This window comes from Ambystoma mexicanum, chromosome 3p (genome assembly GCF_040938575.1).
Source record: "Ambystoma mexicanum isolate Mex_15411 chromosome 3p, UKY_AmexF1_1, whole genome shotgun sequence".
In the NCBI taxonomy this organism is placed as follows: domain Eukaryota; kingdom Metazoa; phylum Chordata; class Amphibia; order Caudata; family Ambystomatidae; genus Ambystoma; species Ambystoma mexicanum.
Window position 1 is genome coordinate 410348261 of NC_090925.1, and position 27661 is coordinate 410375921.

Sequence of the window (27661 nt, forward strand, 5' to 3'; positions counted from 1 at the left end):
GTGTGGGCTTGCAGCGAAGTACAATTGGTTGCCATCGCTTATCCCCAGCTTATTCCTCCAGAAACCTCCTGTCACTCATGAAACTGGGCCCTTTTACAGGGAGCAAAGCAAAACATTACCTTCCTACGATTGACAATGCAAGGCAGTTTAGAATGTCTGCCTGCACTCCAAGAGCCGAACGTCCACCAATCAGCTCACAGTTCCACCTCAACCATGATGGTTTGGGAAACCCTTCAACATAGAAAAATGTTAAGGCCCAAACCAACATGTGCCAATAATAGATTAAGCGATCAAAAGTGTATGAATGTATTAAAATGAAAATGAGTGCCTAAACAGACAGTAGCCCAACCGGACAGTACATTAATTGTACTCAAGATGGGTTTACATTTAACCCCAAACCCCTGCTTAATTAATCCTGGTTGTACTTGATGGGAGCTATTTATCTGCCCATTTTGATGGTTGTTTGGGGGCAAATATGGGAAAGGTGGTATTGAACGCTGGGGGCTAACAATGCAACAGGAAAAGAAGTACAAAAAGGCGGAACTTACAGGATCCTTATTTTGAAAGCTGCTCTCAAAGGACCTGGATCTCCTGTGCAAGAAAGAGTTGTTCTTTCGGCTTGAAAAACTGCTGCTTTTCCCTTCCATCTGTGATGAAGTCAGCACTGGCAAAAATACCAAATCTGTGTCGAGGTCTGAAAGAAAAAAAGTAAGTTCGAAAAATATGCAGGGCCTGTAAAAAATATAAAAACATTCAGATTGTCCAGCATTCTGAATACTCATCTGGTACCCAGGTTCTCGCACTCCTATCAACCTGCCTGTTGCACGGCCAATGCACTTCAAATGTCAGAGGCGACAAGAATTTGTCAAGATTTACAGAGAAAAACAGCAAAGAGGCACCATTAAACCGGATGCTGCATTTAACAACTTTCTGAAATCCCATCCACAATTAGGAGAGCACTTATACACTAAGCAGTGCTCCAGCACTTAACATAATTAATCTGCTTATGCGCACAAATGGCTAAGCAAAAGGGACACAAAGTGCACAATTTAAATATGGATATGTACACGCCTTCTCCATCAGCTTACACGTGCTTGGCTGTATTTACTTTGATGGAAGCCTCCATTAGCAGTTTAGAAACCATTGCCAACATTAGAGTCAAATATGTAAAGAACTTTAGCAAATTGCTTACCGTCAAAGGACCCACGGCATATAAACAGCACCACTAAAACAACAGCACCCACTATTATGAGAGTCCTGGCACCAACGTTACGCACTGACAATCCTGTCCTTCAATAATACAAATTTGGCCTTAACTAGACCATTCACAGCAAAAGATAACTTGCTGCATACCACTACTGATGCCAATCACAGGACACCAAATTGGTGCAAGGTATTAGCATAGCTATGAAGAGGGTTTGTTGTGGTGTTGACAAGCAAACAAGAAGTGTGCTGATGTGTTTAGTAGAACACATTTCATTTTTTGTAAACTACACAATAAATGTGTTCTACTAATACTACAGCGTTTAGTAGAACCAAGTTGTTTGGTTAGTTATTGGTTTCGACCTTCACTGTCAACACGGTTCTTTTCCTTGGTCACTCAATTTCCCTGAATAGTAGACAGTCTCTGTATAGTTCACAATCCTTAGGGTGGGTTGGTGCTAGACAAGCCCCAGGTATAAACCCCAATATTTATAGCTTCACTTGGCTCTAATCAATCTGTCGGCACAAGATGAGCGGTTTATACCGAATGACACTTCACTTAATCTTTGGTTTTATTTTAGTTACAACATACCCTAATTTGAGTGTTAGTGTCAGTTCCCAAAATGTTGTTCTCTAGCAGTTGACATGGATTCTGTCAGTGTTCAAATACCAGTTATAGAGCCCGGATTTCTGGACTCATCATTATTAGGGTATTTTCTGGAATCATCATTATTAGGCTATTTGAACGTGGATGTAGCTATCAGGTGCAACAAACCGCTTTACAATCATGGGGGGGGGAATACTAATGTTAGGGAGCATAGAAACAAGGGAGTGGGGATCCAACAGGGAAAGGAGGGCAACAGCAATGGATCTACAAGTAACCAGGGGAGAAAACAGTGGTTATCAGACCACTGATAAGTGGAGGGGAGTGTACGGTGTATGGACCTAGGTTTTAAGGAGAAGCCATTCCTTTGAGAGTAGGGTCTTGAGCTCCTTCCAGAACTGTAGAAGCAAGCAGGCAAGTCAGATGTTGATCAGGAGGAGATCCCAGAGTTTCAGAGCATAGACAGAAGGCCAGCCTTCTGTTTCCATTCCTGTAGCAGCAGAGTTAAATTCTGCACATTTTGTTATGTCTAGTGGATCATAGGCCTCCGGAGATGCTGAGATTCTCAGTGAAGTAGCTTGGAGACTTCAGGGTTACAGCCTTGTATATGATGCAGAAGGATTTGAAAATGATACAGGCTTGCTGCAGGAGCCAGTGCAGTTTGATGAATGGGGGTGATGTTTTTGAATTTGCAGAGTCCTTTGACAAATCTTGCTGCTGCATGCAGGACACATCCCAGGGAAGCCAGGGTAGTTTTCCGGAAGTCCTTCCAAAAGGGCATTGCCACCGTCCAGGTGGGAAATGACCAAGGCTTGAACAACAGATCTGAAGTTGTTTTCTTAGATGAGAGGCTTAACGTATTGCAGGAGAGAAAGTCAATACCAAGCCATTTGCATCTTCCTTGCCTTGTGCTGTTTGAAGGAGAGGCGTCTGTTGATGTCAAACCCAAGGGACCTGGAAAGGTGACCAGCTGGGGTGTGGAACACTTGAGGTGCATAGCAGTGCCAGGTCTGAATGTTCAGGCGCTCGTGGTTGGTCAACAGTAGGAATTTAGACTTGGAGGCATTGAGCTTCAGGTAAGCACTGGACATGTGGATGTCTTCGAAGTAGGATACCTTGAGATAGAACTGTGTGCCATCTGCGTATTGGTGGATGTGAATGTTATATGGAGGGTACCAAGCAGTACAATGTAAATATTGAAGATCACAGGAGAAGAGGATGGATACTTGTGGAACTCCACAGGAGATGAGTAGAGTTGGTTATGGAGGAATCAATCTGTAAAACTGGGGCAATTAGCAAAGTACGATTTGAACCATTTGAGGACTATCTCACTGATCCCTATGCTGCGATGTTGATTGTCGGTGAGTGTCTGCTGATCTACTGTGTCAAATGCTACCGAGAGGTCAAGGGGTACCAGGAGGCAAAGGCTGCTATTATCAAGGACTTTAAGGGCATCTTCGATCACCTTGATGGTAGCGGTTCCTGTTCTGAATCTGGATCTAAAGCCAGATTGGTAGGACTGAAGGAGGTTGTTGGCTTTGATATGTTGGAGGAGTTGTGTTGCTACTGCCTTCTCATGGATCTTACAAAGGAAGGGAAGATGAGTGATGGGGCGGTAGCTGCTGAGGTCATCAGGGTTCAGTGTTGGTTTCTCTAGAAGCAGAGGATTTGTCTGGTCTTGAGGGTCCAAGGGAACGTGACTTGAGTTAGGGAGCTATTATTGATGGTCGGGTAAGCGAGGAGTGCTTCAGTCGGAAATGTCTTGCGTACATAGGCTGGGAGGATGTCGTCCACACAGAATATGGCCTTAAGGGATGCTAGAAGTTACTTACCCCCGGTAACATTCTTTCAACTGGATGTTCCTCCCACGTATTCGTCATCTTTGATATTCAATATCCAGCATCAGCTGCTTCGGAACAATTCTTTCGGCAGAGCGCTTTGCTGCAATGCAGTCAATTCAATGTCCCTCAGGGGCCTCTGTCTCAAGAGTAATATCATCAAAAGGTATATAAAGCACACAGAGTGCCCATTGGCTTCATTACTGTTTTTTCTTTCAGTAGAACTACCCACATAAACACAGGTTTGACTGTACTAAGCTCTGAAGGAGGGAAAGCTGTAGAAGCATGGGAAATTCTATTGTGGGGTATGTTGGAAGGGCAATGAGAAATATCTGGGAGGAACATCCAGTCGATAGGACGTTACCAGGGGTAAGTAACTTGTTCTTCAAATGGATTGTATCCTCCAATGTATTCCTCATCTTTGATAGACTCCCAAAGCAGTGTTTGTTTTGGTGGAGGGAGTAAGAATTTTATCAAAGGTTTCCATGAACCGAATGAAGGACAGCTTTTCCAAAGCTTCCATCCTGACTGAAGGAAGAATCAAGGCAGTAATATTTCGTGGACGTGTGTATTGAAGACCACATAACTTCCTCACAAATGTTTTTATTGGGAACACCACTTTTCATAGCCAACGAGGTAGCCATGTCCCTGGTGGAATGGGCCCTCAAGCCTTCTGGAGGGTCTTCGCCCACCAGCCTGTAGCATTCTGAAATGGCTAGAATGATTCTTCATGATAAGGTCGGTTTTGTTGCAGCCTGACCTAGCCTTTGACCTGTATAAGGTTGATCATCCAGACGAAGTTTGGACAATCTAGAAATTTAGAAGCTTAGAGCTCTAAGTGTATCCAATCTGTGCAATCACTCTTCTTCCTTGCGAGGATGAGGTGGAGGATAGAAAGTGGGTAGCACAATCTTTTGTCCTACATCAAAATCAGAAATTATTTTGAGCAAAAATGAAGGTTTAATACTCAGGACAACCTTGTCCTTGTGAAATACCGTAAAGGGTGGTTTAGATGATAGTGTCTGCAACTCACTCACTCTACGGGCTGAAGTTAGTGCTACTAACAAGATGGTCCTGAATGTTAGTAACCTTAATGGACATGAATGTAGTGGCTCAAATGGTGCATACATTAGGAATTTTAATACCAAGTTAAGGTCCCAAACGGACACCTGAAAGGAGATTGAGGGGGGGGGGGCGGGACACATTGGTGAGTCCCTTCAGGAATTGTACCACCAGTGGTATTTTAAAATAAGACGTTTCCTCAGACAAGCGCTTAAAGATGGATAACGCCGTCAAATAGCCTTTAATGTGATACAATAGGTTATTTATAACGCACTTAATACCCAGAGGTTTCTAAGCGCGGACCCAGGGATCAAACCTGTGTTGCTCCGTGTCGTCTTGTTTCCAAGTCGAGCACGCTGCCGCTGAGCTATCCTCCTGGGACAAATTATTCCAACCTGGAGTCCCAGATTGGCTAGATGCTTTAGAAAAGATAACACCTGTGGTGTTTTGCATAGTAAAGTGACTACATTCTTGTCCCTGCACCAGCTGCAGAATTTGTTCTAACGGCAGTAGAACCAGGATTTTGTTGCTGGTCTTCTGGCCGAAAGCAAAATCTCCATTAGGTCATCTGGGAGGTCCCACTCCTTGAATCTCAGCCTCTCAGAAACCATGCATGAAGGCTGAGTCTTGACCGCAGAATGGAGTACCTGACCCTCTTCTCGCGAGAGAAGGTCCTCTCTTTGTGGAAGACGTATTGAAGGGTAGATGTCCAGAAGGTCCAGGTACCACGTCTTCCTAGCCCAATCTGGGGCAAATAGGATTGTGCGTTTCCCAAACTTTCTCAACGTCCTGATCACGTGAGGAATAACGGGGACTGGAGGAAACTAGTACAAAACTCCCAGTCCACCATGAATGTGTCTCCTAAATCTCCTCTTGGAGGAACTTCCCTGGGGCAGTACAGTTCGCACATCCGGTTGACACTGGCCGCAAACAGATACACTTAAGGGGTTGCACAAAGGGTGAAGATGTCTTGAAGGACTTCCTGACCTAGTTTCCACTCATGGGAGACTGTTCTGCCTGCTCAGAGTGTCTGTCGCTGGGTTCTCCTCCCCGGCTCGGAGAACTGCCGACAGGGAGATTACTTCTTGAATTGCCCAGTACTAGAGCTGCATTTCCTTTGCACAGTGGTGGTGAACCTACACCTCCTCTCTTGTTGAAGTATTACATAGCCACTGTGTTGTGCATCATTAGCAGGACATTCTTTCCCCGTACAAAGGGCAGAAAAGCCTTTAGCATAAGTTTGATTGCTCTCAGCTCCAAAAGATTGATGTGTAGTTTTGGACTCTGATGGAGACCAATGACCACTGATTGTCAATTGTGGGCGTGGGCTACCAACCCCGTGAGGCAGGCATCCGTCACTACTGTAATCTCCGTCCATGGTTGCCAAAAAGGTTCTCCTTTCAGAATATTGTCCTCGTAGGCCCACCACAGAACCTGCTTGGAACCCAAAGTAGGTCTGGCATGTTGCCCGCAAACTCAGACCATTGAGGTCAGCCCAAATGGCACAACTCGAAACTGATAATGAAAACCGCCAACGGAAAACCTCAGTTAACTTCTGTGCTTCAGATGGATTCGCATATGAAAATAAGCATCCTGAAGGTCCAATGACACCATCCAATCCTGGAGTTGAAGGGCCGGAAGGATCTGAGAAAGAGTAACCATCTTGAACTCGCCCTTCCTCAGGAACTTGTTCAAGTATCTCAAGTCGAAGATGGGACTCAGTCCTCTGCCCTTTCTGAGCATTAGAAAATATGGAGAATGCCATACTTTGTTCCTTTCCGCTACAGGTACTGGCTCTATAGCACCTTTCTATAGCAGGTGCTAAATTTCCTGCACAAGGAGCAGATCTGGAATCTTTAAAGAACAGTTCCCTGGTGGATAGTTCGGAGGTCTCGGAATGAAGGGAAGGCAGTAACCTTGGGCTATGGTTTCTGATGCCAAAGCATCCGAAGCAATGTGTCGCCATTCTTTCAGATGCTGAGATAGTCTGCCTCCCACCGGGGTGTAGTGAGTGAAGACCTCATAGAGGTTAAGGTGGCTGAAGTAGTGGCTGTTGGTAAAGATGCCCCTGCTTGAGTGGGCTTTGTACCTCTCCCTCGTCCACCACGAAGGGAATATTCTTTGGCCTATTTTACCAGCCATTCCTCTTGCTCTTCCAACTGAGTAGTAGTAGTGAAAGGATCTACCCTTCCAAGAAGGGCCACTGGGGCGAAAGGGCTGAGGCTGCCTAACAGCAGCACCCAAAGATTTGGCTGCCGCCTTTGAGGTCTGCAGCTTCTCAAGGCTTTCGTCAGCCTTGCTGCCAAAAAGACGAGATCCCGTCAAAAGGCATATTAAGGAGTCTGGATTGCACGTCCAGTGCCAATCCAGACTTCCTTAACGAGGTAAATCTGCGAATAACGGTGGTTGCTGCCATGGCTTTGCTCATACAGTCAGCAGAATCCTGAACAGACTTGCACATGGCTTCTTTGCCGTCTCTAACAGAAACAGTCTTTTTAGCCGCCATAGATATGCAGTCCCATAGAGTGAATGAAAATTTTAGTAGGGCACATGTGGAATTGCCTGACTTAAGAGCCATACTCCCCGCAGAAAAAACTTTCCTAGCCCATGCATATACCCTTTTGTCTCCACAACACTTTCTGGGGTGGGGTGTTTTGATAAGTAGTTGGGGTCACTACTAGATGGGCAATATTTGTGTGTACAATTCTTGGTTTCTGCCAGGCTTGACTCTGGCGTCTCCTAGTTGTCAGTCACCCTTTTTTGAAGAACAATGTGAAATGGTAAAATGTGATCTGTTTGCGGGCCCTTAACAAGGATGTCAAATCATCCTGCTCGAAGGGGAGGGTAGATCTACTTCATCTCAAGTAATCTACAACTTTAGACATCAACTGTCAATATGCTGCATCTGCAAGTTCATCAGATTCAGGTTTAAGAAATTCTAACTCTGGTGAAGTGTCCACTCCACTGGCTGATAAGTTGTCATAAAGGCCTTTAAGCATGGACCCCTCCGATATCAAGCTATCAGGTACATTGGTGTACTATACTGTAGCCTAAATGGTGCATAGTTTTCCAATGGCTCATCTGCCTAATAAATAGAGGTTAGTGACTTAAAAGAATAATTTCTAGGTAAAGGAATAGAAGTCTTATCTGGTACAGGCGTAGAAGGTTTGAACATTTTTTGAACCCAACACTCGAGAAGTCAATATTTTCAACAAAATCGATCTCAACTTCGATGGCACCGAAAGTTTCGATGGTGTCGAAGGCGCCATTGGCATTGAGGGCCCAGCTGGCATTGATGACCTTGAATTATTCTTTTACTTGCGGCTCGAAGGCTCCTTCGATGATTCCTCATTGCGCTGAGGCATCGAAGGCTCTCGATGTGGATCTGGCCTTCGCCCCCAGACTCGTGGCCGCACAGGATTTGGCTCAAGCCCTTTCCTTACCAGCTTTAGAAGGCGCAGTAGGAGCATGGCTTGTTAAGGGTTTTTGCCCTTCAAGAATGTTCAACATTTCCAATCTGAATGCTTCCCCTTTGGCAGTAGTGGAGGCCTTTGTGGGGCAAGATATAGCTCTGTCAGGAAAGGAGTCAGACAAAGTAAAAGTAGGAGACTTATGGTGCCTCTTTTTCGACTTCCTTGAAGAAGAGTGGTGGGAGCCACTCCTTGAGCTGCACCTTCTCACCTTCCTTCTAGGAGAGTCGCCTCTCGCATCTTCCCAAGAAGGTTATCGACTGGCTAGTCGATGAGAATTTGAGGTTTTTACCTACTGCCCATTTCCCCTTTCGCTCCATCAGAACCTTTCCAGTCATCGGTTGGCATCTCGAGCAGTTCGAGGTCTTGTGCTCCACACCGAGTCACGACAAACATACTCTATGCAGATCGGTTATCGACATCCTGGAACTGCTGTCCTGACACTTTTTAAACCCGGTCTTCGTGATAGTCTGTGGCAATGAAGACATTTTAGTTATTTTTGTGAGCGAAACTACTGAACTGCGCCGTAGTTCCCGATGCATAAGCTTACTCAGAAAAACAGAACTGAAGCCAACAGGCGCTGCACATGAAATATATACCGTTGATGGCATCATCCTCAAGATGGAGGCCCTCGAGGGACATCGAGTCGACTGCACCGACGCAGATCGCCCTCTGGCGAAAAAAATAATTCCAAAGCAGCTGGATATTGAATATCAAAGATTAGGAATACGCGGGAGGACACAATCCATTCGAATAGCAGTAAGGTCTTCCATAGTGCCTGTCTTGAAAGATTTCCAGTTGGTTAAGGTGGTAGTTGCGGTTTTACGTGATGGGATGTGTAGTGTGTGTTAAAGCATTGGTGTCAGTGTTGGCAGATCATGCTGACCTTATTGATGAAGAGTTGATGGCAATGGATTTTCTAGATGGAGTGCGGTTTAGGTGGGTCAGGCAGCGGGTTGATGCAGTGCTTGATGGCTTTGAAGAGGGCTCTGCTTTCATTGTTGGCCTTGGAGATGGTGATCACGCGTCTCCGTTTAGCAGAGAGTTCCTTGAGCAGGATGTGGTTGGATGCACTGCAGTATTTCCACCAAGTCTCTTCTTTTTTGATAGTTTGTTGAATTTGAGTTCTTCAGTATCCAAGGGTGCGGAAGATTTAGGCTTGAGGGTGCATTGTTTTATTAGGGCATGGCTGCTGATGTTGATTGAGAAGGTGGTGTTGAGTTTACGGAGGAGCTAGTCACAGTCATGGTTAGTCAGAGATAAATCAGCCTATGCAAGTAGAGTTTGGTGAGGTCTTCCGTGAGAGCCTTCACTGGGAAGTTCTTGAATTATCGGAAGGCTTGTTTGCAGGGTTTCCGATGGGTTTGCCTGACTGGTGTGGTGCGACCAAAATCATAGCAGTTTGCCAGATGGTCTGACCAACCAAGCTGGATTAGAGAGCTATAGTGGAGGGCAGGCATGGCAATGATTAGGAGGTTGAGGATATTAGCTTTTCTGCGAGTTCGGTCTTTCGTGTGCTGTGTGACGTCCAGAATGTTGTGTAGGCAGTGGAGATGTTCTTGCATGGACTTTGTTGCTGAGTTGCCAGGGATGTTGAAGTCCCAGAGGAAGATGTTGACATGTGTGAGAGACATGGTGGTGACCAAGTATGACATCTTCACTGAAGGTGGTGTCTTGGGTTTTCTGTAGATGGTGAAAAGTGACACTGTCCATTGGGGAGAGCAATAAGTAGCAGGAAAGACTGTCAAAAGACCCAATGGTCGTGATGTCCAGTGGGGTGCATGCGCATGATGCCATGCGAATGAAGGCCTACGCCAACCTTCTTTGGATGGTCTCATTTCAGAATTCTGTAACTGTTGGGTGTAGCTCTTGTAATACTTTGCACTATTATCATGAAGGGGTAGGACCACAATCCCTACCATTCTTCTTTTGTTGGTTCTCATTGTCAGTCCTCAGACATTACTAGTGGAACCTCAATTTCTGACATTCTGTTCTCTTGGTCCTTCTGTACTGATCTGTGTTAATGCCTTATGGTTATGGAGTGTTAGTAACAAAATTCCAAGCATTCAGCTCCCTTATTCCACATTTACTCAACTTCTTCCTTGGGATTGCTGTGCAACTTCTCATTCACCTCCCTACCCCCAACCCCTTTAAGGACCTAGAGTGTTGTCATCATTTCCCACCACTTTCTTACAGTATCGCAAGAACTGTTGGAGCTGCCCCATTTCTTATTCCCAGTGGTCTGCGGTATGCTTCCTTGAATCTACCTTCACAACCGCCCAATTGCTAGTCTGGATCTCCTGTTTCTGACAACTACTCCAAACTTCTCAAATTATGCTCCTCCATGGAGGCAGCAGCTTGTAGATAGAGCAGGCCAGTTACTATTCCATCACCATTTCCTTTGCGTGCCATGGTCTTGCCTCTGTACATTCTCAACTTCTCATGCTGGAATAAGCTCCTCCTTTGCGGCTCCCTGCTGCTCTGCCAGCAGTGTCATGTGTACATTAGAATGGAATCAAGCCTCAACTCTTCTGAATATTTGGTATGTAATTGGTGTACTTTGGTACACTGGAGTGGTTACCTTTAGCAAAGATGCACCAAAATAAGTAAACGCTAGTGTTCCTACCTTTTTGGAAATGTACCAAATTTCAACAATCCCAGCATCAGTTCTTTTTATTTTTGTCAAAACAAAATCAAAGTACAAGAAGTGCCTAGCTACCATAATGCCACTTCCTACGCCAATGCACCTAGATCGATTGGAGGAAATGTGATACTAATGAGTCTAGGACACATCCTTTGGGTGGAGAATCAGTAGAACAAAACACCTCAAACTGTCAGCAGACCTAGCATGAACTAGGTTCAGGAGACAATGTGGTGATTGGCTGTTTGAGAACAGTCATTTGCTACCATGTAGCTCAAGATGACTACTATGGGCCAAGAGTCGGAGTTCAAGCTCTGCAATAACCTAGTTTCCTGCATTCTTCAGCACCTCCTGGGATGACAATCTTATTCCTTATGGGTAGGAGGGGAATACTGCATGAAGCACCAAGTAAAAACGTGAGGTTCTTTCTGGGTCACAGCCCTAAGCAACCAAGGGCCTAGAATTCTGGCAGGAATAATATGTGAGGCTAAACAAGAGAATGGATTGCAAGATATAGGGGCAGGTAAACCTTTCACAAAGCAACATCTTAAACCAACCGATACATTTGTAGGTGTATCGCAACTATGGTGGGATAGTGGCGGGCGGCATTGGGAGGAAGAAAAGCAAAGCACTTTCTCACCTGTGCTGCTGGAATTTAACTGAGAACTTGTGTGTCCCAATGACGATCCTTCAGAACTGTACTCCAACCGCCAGTAGGGGACGTCCTGTGGGCAAGCATATGCAAAGAGAATATTATCCATGAGCCAGCACAATCCCACAATGTTTTTACACAGAGTAAAAGAAACAACATCACTCAGTTTTAGGGCTGACCAAGTTCCAATGGAAGCAGGGTGTTGTCATTTAAGAGCTCAGAGCTCTCAGCTGTCGTCTTGCCATGCATGAGAAAGTAATTTAGTCCTAGCTTTCTTCCTTTGAATTCCGGGACATCGTTTTTTCTTTGATTTAAACTTAAGAAAAATACAAGGTCCAGAATTCAAAGAAAACAATAAGACTAAAGGACTCATACAAGGCCTGGGGCAAACTTAACCATTCTGAAGTAATAAGAATTATATTGCATTCTGTTTGTTACAATTGTAAAAACCTAAACTAGTCACTAAAATCAAAAAGCAAATAGCTGTGCATAAATGGACAGAAAAACTGGAATTGTATCCACGTTCCTAAAATGTAGCCCTAGAACACAATATTTTAACACGTTTTTGACTTTGTACAGAAGAGTTAATGATACATTTAGTCAATTATGTTAACAATGAACATTCTAAGAGTACATCCTACGACCTTGGTGCACCATTCAGAACCTGTACAAGTCTGCTTGTCCTGTCCACTTAATACAGACCACTGCCTTTAATGGATCTTTCAATTAGACCCAAGACCTTATCCGGCAATCTAGCACCTATGTGATCATGTTCTGGTTCTCATGTGGTATCAACAAGCCTTCATTAGTGCACAGAAGGTCACTGCCAAACCTGCACCTGAGATGAAGACAAACTTAATTCTTGTAGCACCTTTAGAATCTTTGTGCGTGCCAAACGATTCGATCCACCCACATGGATCATGTACATTATCTGCTAAATAGAAATAAAATACTGTTGGCTTCAATAGAATCTCCCTATTTCATTAGAAAAAATAAAACAAAGCGTTTGCTCTAAGGGGAGAAAGTTATTCTCCAGGAAGAAACACTATGTAGGTTCCGGATTATGTTAAAATCATGAACTGTTAACCAAGGGACCATCACAGCCCAAGGAATGTCCAGTCCAATCCTATAATTACTGTTACTTATTCCAGCGTTGTAAAGTAGAGGAACAAGTTGCTTACCCGTGGTAACCTTCTTTCGATTGGGTGTTCCTCACACCTATTCCCATCTTATATCTTTGTTCACAGCTTCAGCTGCTTTGGAAAAAGGTTCTCGGCAGAGGGTGCTGTGCGTCGAGACGATCAACTATGTCTCTCGAGGGCTTCCATCTCAGTTGAACTCACCTTAGGTTTCATTAAATGTATGAAATGTAAGGCATGTCAATATGCTGTTAATACCACTAGCTATCGACATCCTATCTTGGCTACAGATATCAGAATGACATCTAGGATCACATGTACAACATTTATGGTCCATGTACTGAATTGCCCATGTGACAAATGGTACGTGGGCAGCACCATTGGCAAGCTGAAATTAAGGGTGTTACAACACATGAGAGCCATTAGAAATCTGGACCCCCCTCTTATTGAATGGCGGTACATTTCAAAACCAAGCAGGATAGTAAACTGGATGGTTTGGGCTATTTTGGCATCTGCTCAGTACCTGAATCTTTTAGAGGAGGCAATTGTGAACTCATTCTGAGACAACTGGAGACCAAATGCATCTTGGACCTTGAAACCAAGAGTCCAAGAGGACATAATTTGGATGAGGAACTTTATACTTTTTTGGACACTTAAATTTAATGTATACATGCCATATATTTCTCTTGATGTATCCTTTGCATTTCTTCTGTTTGTTGGTGCTAAATTTTTACATGTTTTTCCCTCTTTGTAGGGGACATGTTAACATTTGTAGTTTTTAACTATGTTGGACAAAGCAGATCAAGTATTATTAGGCCTGTGCCCTCGCTTTTTCTTTCCACTCTTTATATCTCTATAATGCATTGCACTGTCAGGCCCATGGCCCCACTTTTAGGTATATTTAAGGTCTTTGCAATGAAGAAGTGATTCATTCAGCCACATACGTTCTGTCACCACTTAAAACGTTTAGTTTTCAAAGTATGCAAAGCAATTTTTTCTGAGAATACGTGAACATAATTGTGTTAGTTGAGTAATGTATTTCAAGTTTTATTATGCTGCTCTAACATGTTTTTTGCTGTAAGCATGTATTACTGATATACGGATACTAGGAATTGGGGTTCATCTTTTAATTGCAGTAGTACTTTACACTTATGCACTAAGCACTTTATGTTTGCCTATTTGCGTATTTTGCACATAGCAGTTACATTACTGTTGAACCCTCAAATGACATTTTGTAATGCCGTAGGAAACTATAATCGCATACAGTTTCAAATCATCTTATGAAAAGTGTGATTGCCATAGCACTAACCATTTTATATTATAGCGAATTCGCACAATACAGTTTACACACATTTTTCTATTCTTTCATATTTTGGTATTGCAAAGGTTCTACGTTATCCACTGTGGGCTACTATTAAATTCAGCTCTGTGGGTCTTACTTGTACATATACTTGTAACAACGGCAGATAGCATGGTGGAGAGTCATCGCATGCGACTTGCAATTTCCCAAACCTGACTATGTTATGTGTACATTAGTAGTCTATGGCCAGTTTACGTAATAGCTTTCAGTGGTATAGAACTGGGGACTTGCTCCTATTAATTATATTTCACTGGCTGGTTGGAGGCCTTGACTCCTTTGTGCATTTTAATGAATGCTTTATTTATAAGCAGTGATCCACTAAAGGGACCATGCTGATATATATATATATATATATACACACACACACACACACACACACACACGTATTTCGCGTGTGTCTGTATACTAACATCAACATTAACACAATGTCCCTCCACGCATGCGTTTTTTGCTGTCGCTACCATCTTACTGATGTTACAGTATTTTATAAATGAGGTTGCACCTTTAAAACATGCAACGTTGCAAAATGTCTGCGCTTTTTGTACACCTACATTTTCCTAAAGCGGATGCCAGTTTGGAAACATTCTGGTAGTGCAACCATAGAGACTAAAATGCATTTATTAGTCCCTCGTTTATGTCACAACCCTTCAATGTGTAGAAGCGGTTTGTTACCGCGAAACGTGCCGTTGCTTGTAATTTTTATCTTTCCACAGAACACTTGTTAAAAGAAATTCATTGATGTGGATATAAAAATATTACATGGCCTGCGGTAGCGGCCATGTAGTTATGGTTAAGTTGCTAAAGCCGCAGGAAGAGCACTTTTTGGGCAGCTTATAACTTCACTCCCCCTGGACGAATCCTCACCAAACTTTGCAAAAAAAAGCATATGGAACACAATCTTTTTGCAAAGTTAGGTGAGGTTTGGTCAAGGGGGGGCAAAGTTATAGGGGGGTCACAAAGTGTCTTTTTCCCCATATACATAATGGGAAAAAACGTTGCTCACTCCTACAGCCCAAACCGCTGGACTGATTTTCACCAAATTTGCGGCAGGAGCGACGGCTTGGTCCCGAAAGTATGCTTTTGTTAATTTGGTGTAAATCCGTCCAGTATTTTTTTTTAAAACAAACAAAATGTAAGGCAACAAAATTAGTGATATCTATGTCCGCTCTGCGGACACACTTCCCTGTTCGCTGCGCAGACAGGACATTGATTGGCTAATAGACCTGCATCATGTCTGCAGACATAACGTGTTCGCCGATTGGTGTGAAGTGCAGCAGATTTTTGGAAACGCCCGCTATCTTGGATTCGCGGACATCAGCCAGTGTCCGTGGACATTGTGGTAAAAACATAAAAAAACACATGATTGCACTTGTCAAACTTATCAAATAATCTCTGGGGAGGTGCAGGGTAATGAGGATGGGATGGAATATGGCTGCAAGAAGCAAAAAAATGGGTGGTTTTAGCCGCGAACCGTTTGGATGTTCGCAAACAGTCCTGAGAAGTTCGGGGGCACTTCAGATATTTGGGGGCAGTTTTTGGATGGCATACAACTTTGGCACCACTCAATGAAACCGCATGAAATTTTGCAATTATATCCCGTCCTGATTCCAAATGTGTTTGCAATGTTTGGTGGGATTCTGTCAAGAGGGGGCACAATTATAGATCTACATATAAATGTTTTCGTAAAGTCTGAATGGATTTTGTTTATGACAAGTGTCATAATGTAGGTACAAAAAATAGTGATTTACCTTTGGTGACTGAGGTGTAGCCTGTGGCCCTGGGCAGTGCCCAGATTGTCCGGGTTATGGAATAAGGTCATAATCCGGACAATCAGGCTACTGGCCATGACCACAAGGGACAACCCATGGGGTTAAAGTGGCCATGTCCACTTGGGACTGGCTGGGACTGGCTTTGTGGTAAAGTTATTCGAAATTGGGATAGGTTTGAAAGGGAAGAATAATGTGCTTGTGGTAATCTGGTCATAGGGTTCTCTTTTCGCCTTCTGCAGGCTCCCATGTAAAGCAAAGAGGGGCCCTGTACAGAACCCCACCATCCCTTTCCATCGTGGCCATCCTGGAAAAGGTTTTTCCTTCCTACACCGGGCAGGCGTCCCAGTGGAGGAAAATAATTTATTTAGCACCCCGGGTTCCCACTTAGGGAACCTAGGGTGCTAATGGCCTTCATCCCCCATTACCGGGGCTGGAATGGGGGGATAATGGTCCGGAGACCTCGTTATCCACCCTCGCTTCGCTTGGGCTTATAACTTAAGCTGCCAGGCCGGTATCCACCATTCCATCCCTGGAACGTGGGATAAACGCCACAATATCGCCATTAGCATAACACAAAATGCAAATGGAAATGTTGGAAAATCTTATTGAGTATATGTACTTTACTGAGAAATATAAAGTAGATGGAGTCTAGAAGGTTTTTTTTTTTGTTCTATTTTTTAACTGTGAAAGGTGGTTCCTAAAGGGAAGAGGCACCAAACACTAATATGGAGGGGTAAGTGGACAGGTGAAAATGTTGTGCGTGTATTATTTCTAAGGTTGGGGGCATTGTTTCTCATGCTCCTCGATTACAGCAGTGTTGGTGTCTTTTGCGGAGGAGGGATGGCATTAGCCGATTCCATTTTAAGGTAAATAGCAATTTTGCTAAAAGTATGTACTGTGTGCTAGATTGTTAATGGATGAGTAGGAATAGGTGTTGGAGCTGGGCAAGGGAAATGTTGAAGATGAAAGTTCCTGGATCAGTAGAAAATGCAGTTCCGAACTGTCCGCGAAGCATGGATCTTATCGTGAAGTGTGGATGGGTTCTTGGACACGTCATCATGCCGCGTTGCCAGCATATGGTCATGTGGTACAGTTTGGAAGGTCCACAATTAAGTCAGATCTTCGTAGACGTTATGGTTAAGTTGCACTAATAAAAACCTATGAAATTCAATGAAAAAACTTTGTTAAAAGGGACGTTATGGTTACAAGCAAAACCAAAAAAAACCTGAAATACGCCAGTTATGGTAAGCTAAGCAACCATAACTCACACCACCACCGTGCACTGCTAAGAATAACACCTATGACATCAAAGATGACATCACAAATATGATTGATGACATCGCATGTCCAGCCCCTTCTTTTTTGTTCACCGACATATCTAGGCCAGGTGAGTTTATTCACAGAGTCAAAAACTTAAACATCAAGAGGTATTACATTTGTAGACATTGCTATTCTCACATGTTCTTACAGTACTTTCCTTAGAATTGAATCGTATTTTATGATGCACATACATACGGGAAGAAGCCGGCCTGAAACATAGCAATCATTTCTATGCGTAAAGATAATCAGGTTGGTTATACACAGTGGCTCATGTTACTGCCTCTTGTTTACTTACTTTACTCTCCCTGTATAGGCCCCATATTTGTATACATTGTGGTCTCTTAATGTTGTATGTAGTAGTACAAGTATGTATTAAATGATGCATTATTAACCAGTAAGTATATGTTTCACAGTATGGAAAAGTGTGATACAGAAGCATTCACCGTTTTACTATCCAACATGGTAAAATTTGAAATATTACATCTCTATGGTGTATGCTGCAGCCAATGCCTATGTTTCTGTATGAGTAGGTTCCTGTTCTAGAAACACGGCAATGGAATGTGCTTTGGAGCAATACATTGCACAATCAAGTATGTAGTTCATCCCATCTCCAGATGACCCCTGACACTTTTTTTTGCCAACATTCCATTCACAACCCCTTGTAGGGACTTCCTATGAAAAATTCACAAGTGATGTCACAAATCATTTGTGATGTCATGGGTGTTATTCTTAGCAGTGCACAGTGGTGGTACGAGTTATGGTTGCTTAGCTTACCATAACTGGCAAATTTCAGGGGTTTTCTGATTTTACTTGTAACCATAACGTCCCTTTAACCAAGTGTTTTCATATATATATATATATATATATATATATATATATATATATATATATATATATATATATATATATATATATATATATATATATATATACACACACACACACACACACTCGCCAACAAAAAACAAAACGTTGGTAAAAGGGACATTATGGTTAAGTTGCACTACTAAAAAACCTATGAAATTCATTGGAAAAACATTCCTACAGGGACTTTCTGGTTACAGCTAAAACCAAAAAAAAACAAATTCCCCAGTTATGGGAAGGTACGCAACCAGTACTCGCACTACCACTGTGCACTGTAAGGACTAACAACCATGACCTCAAAGATGACTTCACAAATGTCACTGACGACATCACATATGGAATTAATTTTGATGAAAAGTTCCTATAAGGGGTTGTGTTTATAATGTTGGTAAAAAGATGTCAGGTGTGATTGTGTAATGTTAAACCTGTAATATGACAAGGTTAATGTCTAGATATACAGCACCTGTTTAATTTGTGAGTGCCGGTGTACAAAACAACCTGGCCTAGATATGTCAGTGAACAAAAACAAGTGCACAGTGGTAGTGAGTGTTATGGTGGTGTACCTTACCATGACTGGTGAATTTCACTTTTTTTGGTTTTACCTGTAACCATAACGTCCCCGTAGGAACGTTTTTCTAATGAATTTCATAAGTTTTTTTTATTAGTGCAACTTACCATAACGCCACTTTAACAACGTTTTTTGTTAGTGAATTACATTGGTTTTTAGCAGGGCACTGTAACGGGAACGTTGCTTAAGGATAGTGTTTGCAGTAAAAGCGATGTTTGTAGTACCCCACCCTCACCATAACGTCCCTTTAGCAATATTTTTTGTTATTTCCATATGTGTTGAGTAGGGCATTGTAACCGGAACGTTGCGTTAGCATACTGTTTTCTGTAAAGGTAATATGTATTTGGTACCGCAATTAAACCATAACTTCTCATTAAGAACATATTGTCACTGATAGCTCGGCTGCCCTTCTCACAAACCTTTGGAATGGCCGAATTGCCCTGTGCATCTATTCTTTTGTGCTACCCATTCCCTTGCTTAATAGTGTCTGTGTATTTTACAAATTAAAGATGTGCATGTTAAGGGTTGGAGACACAGAGTGGTGTTTCTTTTTGTGTCAACATAGCATGGTGAATCTGTGCCGCACCTTACTAGCCGAGATAGCTGCAGGTAAGTAATGTAAAGGTTTCCTATGCACACTGCACGTGGCCGGCATATGTGCAATCACAATGCAGGTATCCCTAGGACTGCAGTACTACACACATGGCCGCATTTTGTAAAACTCTTATTTGTGGGAGCGCACGCCTATCCGTTTTAGAAATATGTCCATGCGTAGGGGATCTTCTGATTGCTGGTAAGAGCTCCTTTGTAGCCAGCCCTACGGATTAATATGGTAGGTTACCGAATTTCAACTACTGGTCACAATTACGTGGGTTGCTCTCCAAACCTACTACTTTGTTGCTGGATCACGCCTGCCTGTATGAGGCCCACTGGAAAACAAGGAACAGCAACCTCATTAGGCGTTCTAAATGTCACAATAGTTGAATGTGCTGCTGGCCTTTCCATAACACGTAAAACAGACAGTCTCTGCACAGAGCACTGTGCCGGAAAGTGTCAAGGGCTCCTCTGCGGGTCATAGAGTTGGAGAGAACATTTAACTTCAAGTGCGATTTTTTGTAGTGAGTCTATGAAATGGCAAATCTGGTGCGACTTCGTCACGAACATAGTAGTGAATATTAAGAAAAGTAAACAAACAGCAGAATCATTGGAGAGCAAAGAATAGCACTGGTGGTTAGAACAGTACTGTAGCCGCATGGAGCGTGCTAAATATCTTCCACCTGCATGTATTGAAGCTGCGTTTCTCTTTGTTGTAAGCATTGGGGTATTTCACAATTCATTAATCTCCGTGCATGTAAGTCCTACAGCTAATGGCGTACCATGAACTGTCCGTACCGCATGTGACGAGAACAGCAATGCAAGCATAAAGGACAAGTTGGCAGGGTAATACCCTGCCAAAAATGCAGCAGGGTAATTTCATGTACAGTATTGTCCACATAGACTGCGGCCTACAACAGGGGCACTCATGTATGGCAACGGAGCGTTAAAAGACCCTTGTACACCATATGCTGCGCTAATGACCCTTACCGGCCAAAGGGCATTGCAGTGCGCATGTACTGCAACCCGGTACTGTACAGAGGGAAGCTACTTTGAAGTGCTTGGTAAGAATCCGTCCGGGAGCATGACAATCAGTGGCGGCTATTTAAGTGAGGGCCATCCAACATTACCCTCTCTGTGCATATCCCCTACGATATCCATGTAGGTGGTGGCCCTTCCGTACTGGCCTTGTCTTTCGGTCCTTCAGTGGGGTGTGTTATAAGACCAAAATAAATAGTAATGAACTGGAAAAGGAAAAAAGGTAAGAAAAGAAGCCTCCTTTCAGAGTGCAACAATGCAAGTGGCAATGAAGGGAGGTAGGGCGCCGCGTATCGTATACCCTCCACAGATTGTATGCTAAATAAAAGGAACCGTGATACTGTGGAAAACACTGCAGTTGAAACGGATAGAAATGGGTGGCTATTGAAAGAAATGGTTTTATGAGTTGCAGTGCGTATTCAAGAGCGCAAGTGCGCAACACCTAGCACAAACATTATTCCTATACTTCCAAAAAGGGCAGCAAGGCAATTTCTGTAGGCCGTGCAGAAAACAGAATTGCAGTAATATTAAGAGGAACGCTATTTGTGGGGAAAACTCTTCATGCTGTGAAACGTCAGATTCCCATTTGTAAAAAAACGACATTGGCACACGTCGTAAAAAAGGCACAAATACACTTCTTCACAACGTACTGCGCTTTCTCCATTTTCGGACCACATGAAAAATAACATGCCTATATGGGTGTCTGCGTAATGGGATACAAAATTATGCAGGAGATCGGAAACCGACACATGACCTGACCAGGTGCTTCCTTCAGCGCTAACGACACTGAAAATGGTGTTACATGTTGTGCAATTTTCCCTCCACAATGAACAACCGTAATGTCTTTGCGATCGCGCGTCACCAAAGTCTCACACAGACCAAACCAAAATCAATCACTTCATTGTAGGTACTCCATACGCGTACAAATCTACATGATACAATCGACAATCTCCCACTGGACTCTGTTTTCCATTCACTATGAAATAATGTATGTACAACTCCCCCACAAAGCATACGCTGTGGCTGGTGAAACACACAGCTATAAGCGCACCCTCTGCATTTTGCTCAACAAATTATACTGTGTACCACAGTCTGCATGCACTCCACACCAAGACACCTTATTGATCAATCCCGTGTTGTCCACAGGTCCAAATGTATGGTGGCCATGGGCAAAAGGGCATATGATACAGGTACAACCCTGCAACTGTCGTGATGTCCGCTGACTTCTGCAGGTGCGTGCGGGAGTATGGGGAATAAATGTCAACCAGGGTACGGGATGTAGTTTGTAGTGGTGGCTCTCCAAAGAGCCGTTTTGTATTTTTTGTTTTGACGGTGCTTCCATAGAAAATATTTATTATAGGGTTTTTAATTTGTGTTTGTTTGTTGTACTTCGCCTCACATTCATTCAATAGCGTCTTCAGTGCAGCCTGTAGATTGGAAAACACAATGTCATTGCAACTGGGCGACAATGAAATGCCATTTCCATTGAGAACATGCACTTATCGATAACCAATGTTGTAATTCTCAAAGGAGTACATCCCAGCAGCACGCAAGAAGTTACACATGCTTCTGTTGATAAGACGCCTTCCAACCTCTGGCTGCTGACATTAATAGGAATAGTTATATACTGGACTTGGTGGTATATGGTATACATGAGAAAAGCACCTTCGCAGTGGGAAAAATGCGCTTCACTGCTTTCATCATCTTTTTGAGTGACGGTACACACTTGAACAAGCTGGGGAACCCAAAAGTAATGTTGCATAGTGCATGACTACAACGTGTACAGTAGTGAAAGTGGTCACTCGTCGACATTCTGCCAGCAAATGGTCGAAAGTACGGACAGTGACACCGCACCACAACACCTCCAATTTCTCCAAATTCAAATTGCCATTAAAGCCTTTTTCCATGGCATACTGGAGCAGATCTAGCACAAAGGGATCACCCACTATGAAAACTGTACGTCTCGCCATCGCAGCCAGCCACACTACACAGGAATGAAACAAAATATGGCTGCCCTTTCCTGTGACGCACACTCTGGCCACCTGATTGGACAATTTCTGCAGTCGTATTTCCATTGGCCAGCATGGTGAGAAACGCAGATTGGGGCACATGCACTCTCCATGTAACACTAGCAGGTCTCAACTGTCCCCTGCATACACACGATACCCAAAAACGCTGTGCAATCCCTCAGCCTCCACAGTCCCATTTCCATGGCCACCGGCCTGAAAATCCCCAGATGAGGCTTGCGTGCGTGCATGGGGGAAGAAATGTCAACCATGGTAAGGGCTTTTGTTTCTAGGGGTAGCTCTGAAAAGAGCCGTTGTGTTTTCTTTTTGTTATCTGCTTCCACACAAAGAGCTCTATTTCGGTTTCATACAGTCGAGTGCTTTTCCTCCTCAGAATCTGACAGGAACCTTTTGAATGCTTCTTGGAGATGAGCGAACAAAACAGCATTACCAATGGCTGACAACAAAATGCCATTTGATTTGAAGAATTAAAATTTGCAGAACTAATGATGTAATTGTTGCAGAAAAACATGTCACGAGCAGACATAAAATCAGGCACCTTCCAGCCTCTGGCTGGGTACAACAGCCAACATGAGAGGTCGATCCGGTTGGTGGTATGGCTGACAAAACCACCTGGGCAGTAGGAAAAAGCCTCTTCACTACATTTATTAGCCTCTTGAGTCGACGGAGCAAACGTAAACAAGACACGTAACCCAATTGCAACCCGCCAAAGTGCATGACGACAACACGTACAGTAGTGGAACTGGATAGCTATCTGCATATCAGCTAGCTGCATGCATATCAAATGAGGTCATCGACAGCGCACCACAATCCGTCCACTGATTCCAAACCGAAATTGCCATGAAAGTTTTAGTACCGAGGATTGTAGGTGGGTTTGGTGCGAGTGAGACCTTTTTCTACTTTTGGTTGGTGTGGCCTTAGCCTTGTAATACAGACCACTGAGACTGGCCCAAGGCAAGATGGAGTTTCTCAGTAGGCACTCTGATTGGCTAGAGTGGAAAGCAGGACTACAATGAACATTCTAAACTGTCACTCTGCCTTTCATCGTCGTAGCCCAAGCTGAGAGGATGTGTCTTGTAGCTGCTCCTGCTGAAGTTTTGGGCCTTGTGGATCTGAACTGTCAGGTCTCTCGCAGTCGAGCAGCTACTCTTTGGGGGCTTTAGAAGAAGTGTCTAGGCTGTCGGGAGAAATCTCTGAAGATTGGAAATCTTGAAGTACTATTGAAGACCCAACTAAAGATAAGTGACTTGCCTTTGGTTCTTAAAAATTGTTGCCCATGATTTCCTACAATCATTTAAAGAAAACTTAGGTTTTTAACAATTTGTCCGCACTGTTTTTAAGAGTGCGTGTAATTTCATTTTCTTTTGTAAGTGCGGTGCCTCACAGTGACGTGTTTATTACAACACTTGCACACGGACGTCTGCGCCGGCGAGAACTCTTCTACTGGTGCACGTGGACTTTCCTGCTACATGGTTATTTCTGCGTGTGCGCACGTTCTTCGAAGACTACGTGTTTCCTTCAGTGTGTGTGCGTGGTAAATATTGCTGTTTTCTGATACGTGTGTGTGCGATCTGCAAAACCTACGTACTTTCTTCAGCACATGTGCGTGGTAATTGTAGATATGTGTTTTCTATTGCGCATGCGCACATTCTGCAAAATCTACATGATTTCTTCAGCGCGAGTGCACAGTACTTGTTCCTATGTGTTTCCTATCATGTGCGTGCAATCTGCTAATGACCACGTGCGTTTTTCATCGCGTGAGCGTGTTTGGAGTTCAAGTACAAAGTATATCATTTTTAAAGCCGAACTTTAACTGGAACTATTAACAGTTTAAAAGGCATGAGTCAAAGTTTATAAGGAGTGCTAGAAAACCTAAGTTAAGAAGTTGCTGATAATCTCAAGAGACTCAAAGAGGTAGAAAGATTTCAGCAATTGTTGCAGTCTTCTCCAAGATGTTTAAAGCGAAGAACCAGGTACGATTTTGAATTCTTTAGTTGAGGATAAAAGTCTTAAAACTTCGATATTAAGTAAGTAATGAGAGAATCTGTGTTTATGTATTCTCTACAGGTTCAGCATTAGCTAGTCTTAACGTCGCCAACCTGGATTTTATGTTATCCACTTCCCCCTTTCCCTTTGGGGTGTAGTAAGCAGAGCGGAGTTCCATCTAGTTCTGAGTATTACACTTTGGGGGGATTGTCGGAGGTTCAGCAGCTTCCGTGGACGCAGGAATACTCTCAGCCTGACACTCCATGTCACCCAGCCTCACTATGCAGAGTAATGAATACCAGTATTATCGCCCCTTCCTGTGACCGACACCCTCAATACCTGATTGGATAATCCCCACAGTGCCATTTCCATTGGCCAGCATGGCGAGAAGCGCAGAATGTGGCATGTGCCCTCGCCAAAGTATCGTGAGGGCTGCGCCCCAGTAAAGCACAAACAGTCCTTCCCTTTCCTCTATCTGCTTCCCACCACAACGTTATTGGGTATTGTTAAGTAGACACACACGCATCCACCAATGCCATCCAATACTATCAGTTCTCCACAAGACGTCATATGTACCATTACAAAATCAGCCTGCAAGTGTGCCGTTATTGGAATGAACATCCAGTGGAAAGTTCAGTCAAACACTGCACAATTTGTGCATGCACATTCATCCACATGAGCACCCACCACCACAAAAGAAAGGTGTGAACATTTTTTTGGCAGTAGGTTTACAACTCTGTTATAAGTGCCTCTGCGCAAGGTATCTGCCTATAAGCATCCATTACGTGTTTGAAAAGCATACTGGTTTTCCTCCCATCTCCTACCATGAAGTGGCAATTTAATGGTATTTGCTTGCAATGTTTTCATTTACCCATATCATAGTGTATTAGTGAAACAGGAACTCTTCAAAAGGTCAGTGTGTGCACGGCTGTTGGTCTTTGTACACTGCACTATTGCTACAGCCTCTTGATATATCCAGCTTCCACTTTGCGCTCTCAGCAACTCATCCATAAGAAGATTGCGCAATTTGTCCTTGGCCTGAACGCCAGGAATCGTATCTCTGCTGGACTAAAATGTCTGCAATAGCTCCCAGTGGCTGCGAAGAATAAAATGAACGCCATGTGCATTATGCAGAAGGCCTTCTGGTCCCTGGGACCTCAATACCTTGCACTTTCAATTCCTAAATATCTGCTTGCTCCAGCTCTTCCATCATCCGCCTCCTACTCCCTCAGGGTCAGTTGCTTCTGCACGCAACCAGTTGGTGGTAGATCTATCTATTTTTGTTTTTGTATATCACCCCATCGCCCATGGGCCTCAAGGCGCTCACAAGGACAAACCTGAAACAAGAAGACTCCAGCGTCCGTGCGGCAGCCGATGCCGTTAGGTTTACTCTTCATCGAAAAGATGCGTCTTGAGTAGTTTTTTAAATGTGGTGAGAGAGACACCATCTTTGATCCCAGGGGGCAGAGGGTTCCAAATCGTGGGTGCACAGTGAACGAAGTTAGGACATCCAATTTTAGTCTGCGTTTTCCATTGGCGTTGTAGGATATTTTTATTGTTGATCGAAGACTTCTATGAACGGGTGCCTTGGTTAGTCTCTTAGTGAGATAGCTAGGGGCGTACCTCACCAGGAATTTGTAGATGGTAACCAAGCACTTTAATTTTATTCGCTGTTGTACTGGAAGCCAGTGAAGTTTTCTTCCAGCTTTTGAGATTTATTCCTGTCTATTTAGTCCAAATACAGCCCTTACTGCACCGTTTGTATAGTCTAATTTTGTGATGTTACCTTTAGACGTGCCCATTAAAAGGCTGTTACAATAATCCAACTTAGAATTCATTATTGCTCCTGCAATCAGAGCTAAATTTTGCTCAGAAAGATATGGTCGTATTTGCCAGATGAGATTTGTGTAGAAAGAACATGAAGAACTTAAATGAGAGACATGTCTTTTATACGGGAAATGAGTCCATGAAGATTCCCAAAGTCTTGACATTCTCAGATAATTAAATGATGCGGTTATTAATCTTACATTTTTTAAATTGTTGGTTAACTTACCTAGTTTCTGAGGTGTGCCAAGGATTAGCAGTTGAGGTTTTGCCTCATTAAAAGGAAAGGGAGTCATTAGCCATCCATTATTGTATGGTTTTAAACACCTCGTTAACTCTCACCACATCCCTTTTGTATGACCCAGTCAGTTCAAAGACTAATTGGTTGTCATCAGTGTAATTTGTAAACTTGACTCCCATAGTTTAAAAGCATGTCGCACAAATGTTTGGAGAAGATGTTAAAGAGTAGAGGTGACGAGCACGAACCTTGCGGGACGCCGCATGTGAGCAATGTTTTCAGCAAACTATAGTTGCCTTTTACCGCGTCCATTCTTGGGCCCAAGAAAGATTTACACCAGTTTATGGCTGACGAACATTTGCCCGTTGTTCTTAGTCTCTCGGCCAGGAGATGAGCTATAAGATCAAATGCCGAGAAAAGATCGAGCAACATTAATAAGGCAGGATTTCCTTTTTCAATGATGTTACCAATATTTGCCTGGAGGTCAAAGAGTGCAGTCTCTGTTCCACGTTTGGCCCTAAATGCGGATTTTTCACTTGCCAGAAACTCATTTGTGTCCACAAACTTCTGATACTGTATGTACGCAATCTTGTCAATTCTGATTAAGAATGGCACATTGGTTATAGGCCTGTAGCTACCCAGCATAGATGGATCTAGGTTTTCCTTTTTCAGAAGGGGCGTAATACAGGCTTCCTTGAGGTTGGCAGTGACATAGGCTTCTTCAAAAGATTAACAAATTGCACTACCCAAGAAGCCAAGGTGTCGGCATACTCCTTGAATAGATTGGCAGGGAGCGTATCTCCCTGACAAGAAGATGGCCTCAGTTTATGTATGACCTCTAGTATCTCTACAAAGGTCACTTTTTCGATGAAAGAGACCTGAATGATGATCCAAAGGGTCACTTTTGTCTATCAGTGTGGCTGGGAGAAAGTCCTTGTGCTGTAAAGAAGATTTTTCTGTACTTCAATGACCTGTTGATGTTTAAGGGTTTTGTCCGAGAACCCCACATGAATGTCCAAGAGAGTAATAAGTGGTGTCAAGACAGAGTGTATAGATGAAGGGTCTTAATTTTCTGAGGACGAATTCTTTCAATTGAGATTTGGCTTGTAGAATTCTATTATTAAAGTGTTCTGATTTAGTTTGAAAGATAACCAATTTATAGGCTTTGACTGCTTGTTTATAGAATTCCAGTGTTGACTCAGATTGGTCTTTCCTCCAAAGACGCTCGGCTTTACGCTTGGTTCTTCTGGCTTCAAGAATGTTGCCAGAGAACCATTTATTCAGTGAGGTAGATCTATAATTTTTTTGGGTTTGAGGGGCGCCAGTTCATCAAAGGCTTGATTAGTGGCCTTTCTGAAGGCCTGACCAAATGTATCCAATGGTATATATTGGTTCAACATTGGCAGTAAAGGACAAACCTTGGCCTGAAAATGATCACTGGTTTTGGCCTTCTTATTACACCAT

The 27661-nt window shown here is 43.3% G+C and overlaps 1 protein-coding gene across 1 annotated transcript in view; it reads right to left on the bottom strand.

The window, feature by feature from the left end:
- Window positions 1-27661, bottom strand: part of LOC138580499 (protein spire homolog 1-like) — a 1163133-nt gene that overhangs the window by 333387 nt on the left and 802085 nt on the right. Inside the window, exons 10-11 of the mRNA XM_069651091.1 lie at window positions 11459-11543; window positions 549-694 (exon numbers count right to left, since the gene is read on the bottom strand). Of these exons, the coding sequence (XP_069507192.1) occupies window positions 549-694; window positions 11459-11543 (231 nt within the window). The remainder of the gene's footprint in view (window positions 1-548; window positions 695-11458; window positions 11544-27661) is intronic.